This window comes from Coffea arabica, chromosome 4e (assembly GCF_036785885.1).
Source record: "Coffea arabica cultivar ET-39 chromosome 4e, Coffea Arabica ET-39 HiFi, whole genome shotgun sequence".
NCBI classification, from domain to species: domain Eukaryota; kingdom Viridiplantae; phylum Streptophyta; class Magnoliopsida; order Gentianales; family Rubiaceae; genus Coffea; species Coffea arabica.
The window spans coordinates 697,642-704,965 of NC_092317.1; the positions used below are offsets into that span (position 1 = coordinate 697,642).

The following is a 7,324-nucleotide window of genomic DNA, read 5'->3' on the forward strand; positions in this document are numbered from 1 at the left end:
TTTTCTTTTATTCTCATTGAGAATTTTCATATATTGTTTCGTCATTGTAATATAACTAAAATGAAAATTTTTTTGGTATCAGCTTGAAATTTATTTAGAAAATTTTGGAACTATAAATATTCAATGTATATGCTTTGGTTTTTTTTTTTGTCCTGGACCAATATGTATGCGCTTAAATTTATGTAGAATGGGATTTAGCAGATCAAGAGACGATTGGGATGTTGCATTCATAAGAGGCGGTCAGTCAAATTTTTTTTTTTTTTATGAAGCTTGATCCATCAATAGGCAGCCCTCGTAACCCATGTCTCGCCTGGCCCAAAATGTAATTACCATGGTCTCGGGTCCAGTGCCAACGTAACTAGAGTCGAACAAATCACAGAATTGCACATCTCTTTTTTTTTTTTCCCCCAAACTTTTAAGACTCAATCTCTGAGAATGAAGCTACGTATGTATGGTTTTTGAAAGTATGTTCTGACTTGACTCGTGGTAGTAATCGAAATTAAACTCTTCTAGATTTTTTTTATAAAAAAAATAGAATTGCACATTTCTTTCTATTATTATCCTTATTTGCAATTTAACAAAGCATTGCATTTTACAAATAAAAATAGAAAGAAACAGAAAAACAGTACTAGTACATTGCAAGACGATATTTGATATCAATTCGTCAAGTGGAATGGTATTCAATGACTAAAATCAACACAATACAACCGTAATTATGTGTTGTGCAAATGTTATGTTGTATTGTTGGCCGAGTTTGGCTTGCCAAACTTTCTTTAGTGCTCTAATCAGCCATAATTATTAATTAGTACTAGCCGTTTCATTCTTCTTTTGTTAAGGGCTTATCATAAGAGTTACAATACTTAGGAATACAATCAGGAAAAATCTACAGACTCCAATCCAGAGCAGAGCAAACGAGACCAAATAGTAAAAAAATATGTTGTGTGAAAAGGGCAAAAAAGTAAGAACTCCAAAAGCCCTCATCACCAACACAGAGACAAAGATGGAGGGCTTTATTTTTGGATTTTGATATAACATTTTTTTTCGAAGGATTTGATGTAACATATTTGACTTCAGATCTCATAATAACAAAATATTACATTGGTCTTCGTGATCTTCTGTAACCTAAAAGGTACCCCCAAAGAAGAAGAATCAGTCAAGAAAATAATCATAATGGCCAAGACAATTTGAGGCATACTAAAAACGCTGAGAAAGAAATGAAATGAATCTCGTCACATGCGAACCGCAACAAAGTGCCAAAAGGAGTCAAATGTGTACTAATACATTTAACCCGCAATATGCAACATTGCAAAATTATACCAAAATTCCACTGGCATAGCTTTGACTTTTCAAATTTTGTCGGCTTTTGGGTAAACATGACTTGCAAGCCTTTGAACTAAATGGGTAATCAGAGACATCTCCACTTAATTTATGGATATTTCATCTTACCAGTCAGATTTTCTCCAACCCCGACGTTTACAAATTCTGACTTTCTAGCATCCCTAATGAACAAGGCTTTCTGTTTTTTTTTTTACTGTAGAGGACTATTCTCGGCAGCTTGTTTAATTTACCGAACTTAAGTCCCCCGGTTTTACCTTTCTATTATTGCTAATGCAATTACTCATCCGGTTTTACTTTTCGATTATTGCTAATGCTAATTATGAACAATAGTAATATAAAAGATGAGTTAATTTTCAGACTCATTTTTTCCATTGAGACTGAACCTAAACCTGTGATCGAGAGATAGTTATCCATACACTGATAAGGGTGATAGTGTATATACTGTCAGTGTATATAAGATTTGCCATTTTTCTATACTTATTTCTAAATTTTGAAATATTTTCACCTTATAAAATAGACATCCAGCACAGACAATTATTTAAAATCTCAAGCGTTAGTATTTTGTGTTTGGTGATTTTCAAATTCACAACACATTCTTATTTCCATCGCGTTTTGAATTGTGTCAATTACTCGCTAACAATTTCCATTGCATTGTGATTTTCAAACTCGCTGACATTTTCTTCGTGGAAGGAGCTAAATCTACACATTGTACGAGCATTGGTACTAATAATATAAGTTATGAAAGCATAGAAGTGATCGATCGAGGAGATGGGAAAATGAATTTAGCATGTCTCTTTATTCATAACCAAAATACATAGATAAGCTACAACAAAAAATGCTAGCCGTGCTTATTTGCCCTTTTTATTTCTTTGGTAAAGAACAATTTAGATGATTTTGATTCTGATCATCACTCAAGAGTCAAGACCATGACATAACATGCTCTTGGACCATGAATTACTGATAAAAAAAATTTATAAATGACTTGCCAACACAACTCTCACACTACTCGCACTTGAATTTGAAAGCACATGACCATGCATGCTTTTTTTCTTTCTCTACCCACAGTGGCAAAATAATAATAATAATAGTAAAAATGGCCCACACCTGAACTTGCGCTGCGTGACTTGTTGCTACTATTTAACACCGTGGCATGTGAAGAATGAAAATGAATCCCTCAGTATAAGACTGCGGTGACAAATTTTTTGTGCTGCTGCTCTTTACTGACATACTAGTGCTACTGATCAAAGACTAAACGTGCACTTTTTTAGTGAAAAATGCAACCAATTTCAAGTTGGTGGTAAATTAAGACATCTGCACCCTTGCAGCCATGGCTACACATAGACTGGGCTGTTTCTTCCTCCTGCAAATTCCGGTTGCGGTGCTGCTGGTGTTAGATGGTATTGCAGCTGCAGCGGGCAGTGAATACCGCGGGAAGCCCCAAAAGAAGCTCGGTGGTGGTGGACCTGGCGGAACAGCTGCCACTGCTCTCTTCTTCTTTGGCGACTCTTACTTTGATGCAGGCAACAACAACTACATTAACACCACTACACTTGACCAGGCAAATTTTTGGCCGTACGGGGAATCCTACTTCAGCTTCCCAACCGGAAGATTTTCCAACGGCCGTTTAATATCAGATTTTATTGGTAAGATATCAGATTTTTCTAATACTCCTGAGTCAAGACTGATCAATTCTATATCTCATGCAACGAGTCTCTTATTGGGTAGTTTTACTTACTGTTGTCGCATCTTACTAAATGTTTTTTTTTCTTTTCTTGGTCCTAGCCGAATATGCGAAACTGCCACTGATTCCGCCGTTTCTGCAGCCGGGAAACCAAGAATACCGGAATGGAGTAAACTTCGCATCGGCTGGAGCGGGCGCTTTGGATGAGACCTTTCGGGGAGCGGTAATGTATTCAATTCACACCTTTCATGCAAACAAATGTCTTTTCACTTTCATCTTCATACATATACATATACATACTGCTGCCAAAATGCCACCATACTCTTTATTTATTGGTGTTAGGTTTCTAACAGCGACGGCTATCACAATTTTTTGCGCTAACTACTAAATTTACAATTGAAGCTGTATGTTTGCCTTATTCATCAATCTGTTTATCACTCTGTCTGTGTGTCTTTTCTGGTGGAAACATATGAAAAAGACGAACTTGCTAGCCGTCACCTTATTGTCACTGCTGCTATTCGATTAGACTCGAAGCTAGTAGTCTTCCGATAGTGGTAGCTTATGGTAACAATACGAAAGTTGGGATTGATTCATTTGCTGCACTAAGTTACCGGCAGATAGGCAAAAGTAAAACTAAGCAAGCTTGCAAAAGCGGGGAGGTAAATATTAGAACCTTCGTGCAGGGATCTCTAATTGGACTCCGTCCAGTTCAATTCTGTTAAGGGAATTGATATAACTTTGGTACATCTTTAGTGTAATAATCGAGCCTTTTTGCACCAACTTAATTATAAATTAAAGTTTACATTAAAATTATAGGAGTACTGGTTTACGAGGAATAAAACTAGGACCGGAGAGGGCCCGGATCCTATCTGCAGTATAGAAGAAGCGAAAAAAAAAAAGAAGAAAGGAAAAGATCAGAACTGGACGCATCTATGGCCGTGGGCCCCTTTCACCCATATCCATTTCTCTGCTGTGTAGCCACCGAATTATTTACTCCACTTCAGCACTGGTCATAGGCAAGGATTTCTTTCCTCGTTTTATTTAATTTCCTGTTTATGGAGTACTTATTTATGAAGGGCAATTGGACTCCGTATTTGTTGGTTCCATCCATCATCTGTCAATGGAAGTGATATTTGCCCTCTCCAATTAGTGATATTTGCACTCTTTGGAAGCTGAGAGTGAATTGAAGTGTCAGAGGCCAAATGGTGAGTGTGGATATCAGTTCGCCGTATCAATTAACAAAAACCGAGACGAGCGTTGCTGCGCATATCAGAAAAACTAAAAATAGTAATGATTGATTATATAGCTTGCAGAAGAAATGACTGATGAAAATGATTTTGCATCATCATGTTCAGAATCAGAGAATGGGAGGGACAATAGATATTTTATTTGTCAAAAAACAAATAAGAGTAGTGTAAACTGACGTAACAAGAAAAAATATATGTTTTTCTTGCAACAATATGTAATTGGCATATAAGGGCATGTATAGGTGGGGACATCATCATCAAATACCGTAATTCAGGTGGCAAGCTTGATGAGTAGGTTAGGTTCAGTTCCATTTGTGCATTTTCACTTTTTCCCTTGTGTGTGTGTGTTGTTGGACTGCCTACGTCTGAAGCGGGGCCCTTGATAGCAAATTTCGGACGGGATTGTTGCCAAGATCAGGCCAGGCCCAACATACAAAACAGAGCAGCGTCTTGGACATCCGAGGAAAAATGTCCTCTCTCTCTCTCCAGACCACATGGAGGTGGTCCACGGAGTTTCTGAAGAGTAACCATTCCAGGTTCGGCTTTTTCCAGGAAAGCACCTCTTCCATTCAAACGCTGCGCTTGTCTCATTGTTACGTTAATTTCAACCGGTCTCTTTTCCCGTGCCCCATTGATGAGTTTGCTCCGTTAAGTTGTATAAACTGATGTAAACATGAATTCATATAATTAAATCACAATTGCATTAGAGTCATGTGAATTAATACCAAAAGTTATAATTAAGAATTACGTTAATTGGGACAAAATCAATCAACCCCCTTGTGCAGTGCAGCAGAGTTTTACACGGCTCTTCTTCTTTCATTGATTTTTAGCTTTCGCTGTTGTCCACAGAGCAGAAATTGAAGTGATGTTAATTAGTAGTCCAAATTTTGGTTTCCACCGATGGAGTTGGTCCTTTTTGTACTCTCTTCATCCATGCACGTGTTGGGTTTCTTTTGTGGGAGTTGGATTTCTTGGTCTGACCAATATTAGACATGCAGTCAAGAAAATAATTATGGTTGGATTGGTCTTTTTAGTTTTTATCTTCTCCCTCCTAACTTCCTTTTTGTAAGACGTTCATATTTCAGGTGATTGGCCTCAGGACGCAGTTACGATACTACACCAAGGTGAAAGCATGGTTAAGACACGAGTTAGGGGACGTGGAATCCAACACGATACTATCAAGAGCTGTGTATTTGTTTAGCGTTGGGACGAATGACTACACAAGCCCTTTCCTTACCAATTCTACCATGCTGGCCAACTCCGGTTCTCCTTCAAAATACGCACGGATGGTGATCGGTAACTTGACATCAGTGGTCAAAGTAAGTTGATCCCATCCAATCATTAAAGGATACGTTGCTTTTCATTATAGCTTGGGTTTCTGTGTATAAATGTAATTAATGTGGGTAGTGACTGATTGTCCTTTAATTTAGCAGGCAATATACGATAGAGGCGGAAGAAAATTTGGTTTCCTCAATTTAGGGAGCTTGGGTTGTCTACCGGGGCTTAGAATCCTACAATCCCAAACAAAAGGAGGTGGCTGCTTCGAAGAAGCTTCAAAGTTAGCAAATTTACATAATCGGGCACTCTACAACTTCTTGTCAAAAATGGAGGATCAACTGCAGGGGTTCAGATATTCAATTTGCGACTTCAATGGTGCTCTAAGGCACAGAATGGATCACCCCTCCAGATTTGGTATCCGCTCTCTTCCCCTATATAATATATATATATATATATATATATATATATATATATATATATATATATATATGTTGACACAATCAAGATGTGTCCATGCATGCATGCATGCTTATTTGAGATATGTGTAAAGTAAACCAATTAATTAAGTGTCTTATGTTATTATGCAAGTGTTTCGTGATATTAATCAAATTGACATTGATTAGTACTCTACACTTTGGGAATGAACTAATTTCAATGTTGTAGTAGTAGTAGAGTAGATTAATGACAAAAAGTAATTAAGCTTTGTCAATGGAATGGATAGGATTCGAGGAAGGGAGAGCAGCATGTTGCGGAGCAGGACGATATAAAGGAATATACAGCTGTGGAGGGAAGAGGGCCATGGTGAAGGATTTCGAGCTGTGTGAGAATCCGAAGAAATACGTGTTTTGGGATTCTTATCATCTCACTGAGAGGGTCTACAGGCAGATGGCATCAGAAATGTGGAATGGATCCAGGAGAAGGGGGCGGCCTTACAGTCTCAAGCTCAAGGATTTACTCCAAGCTCAAGGAATTCTTTGACTGATTAGAAACACTAATAAATTTGCCAAGACGCCACAGAAGAAGACAAAAATTACAAATAACGCTGTTGACCAGTATAATGAACCTTGCAGAAATTTGAACCTTGCAGATCAAGTTAATTTCAAAAGACATTATTGAAGACGTCTGAGTTGACTCCGGAATGGTATGCAATATCTTTATTAATGTTTTAAACCCCCAAAAAAAAAAAAAATCCAATCCTTATGTGTATTGGTCTTCTCGTAACTAATGCTACTCGTGAACAAATGCCCTGTTTGGCAAGTGAGTTTTTTGGGTGTTTGTTTAAAACTTTACTGTAATTTACTATAGAAATTTTTTTAAAAAATTTTGAAGTATATATATATTTTTAAATATTTTAAAGTGTATAGTTTAAAAACTTTGAGAAATTTTTTAAGGTTTTTGTAGTTAAAGTTTTTAAAAAACTTGGGAAAAAGCTTGTCTGCCAAACAAAGCCGAGATTTCAATTCTCTGTCATTTCACAGCAGATTAACCTTAAAATGCAAGCGAGTCATTTTAAGAATGCGGAGAAGCAGTTGAGTTTAAAGGTACTATACGCTAGGACCAAAAGATGCTAAACGATGGTTTTTTTTTTTTTTTTTTTTTTTTTTTTTTTTGCTGTTTGTACCACAACTTCGATAATTTAATGCTACAAAAGACTCCGCCTTGAATTTTAAAAACTCGACATGTACGATTTGCACATGACTCAGGTTGCTTGAGATTATTAACCTTAAAAAGTATAAGTGGGTAGCATGAACAAATTGGAGAGGATAGTCAAGTTATTTAA

General features: G+C 36.9%; 1 protein-coding gene across 2 annotated transcripts; it reads left to right on the forward strand.

Annotated features, from left to right (window-relative positions):
• Positions 1-2,531: 2,531 nt before the first annotated feature.
• LOC113741738 (GDSL esterase/lipase 5) lies at positions 2,532-6,893 on the forward strand. 2 transcript variants are annotated; one of them, XM_027269346.2, is made up of 5 exons: positions 2,532-2,981; positions 3,121-3,242; positions 5,352-5,585; positions 5,697-5,958; positions 6,266-6,893. In XM_027269346.2, the coding sequence occupies exons 1-5, from the start codon at positions 2,666-2,668 to the stop codon at positions 6,520-6,522; spliced, it is 1,191 nt and encodes a 396-aa protein (XP_027125147.1). In that variant the 5' UTR covers positions 2,532-2,665; the 3' UTR covers positions 6,523-6,893. The 2 variants fall into 2 exon arrangements, with proteins under 2 accessions (XP_027125147.1, XP_027125148.1); XM_027269347.2 differs by having other exon boundaries at positions 2,535-2,981; positions 5,700-5,958.
• Positions 6,894-7,324: the final 431 nt, after the last annotated feature.

Excerpts from the sequence above, each read along its gene's own strand:
- LOC113741738 (XM_027269346.2), top strand. The coding sequence starts at position 2,666 with ATGGCTACACATAGACTGGGCTGTTTCTTCCTCCTGCAAATTCCGGTT. Across the intron at positions 3,243-5,351 it reads ATGAGACCTTTCGGGGAGCG|GTGATTGGCCTCAGGACGCA; the intron begins GTAATGTATTCA and ends TTCATATTTCAG. Across the intron at positions 5,586-5,696 it reads ACTTGACATCAGTGGTCAAA|CAGGCAATATACGATAGAGG; the intron begins GTAAGTTGATCC and ends CCTTTAATTTAG.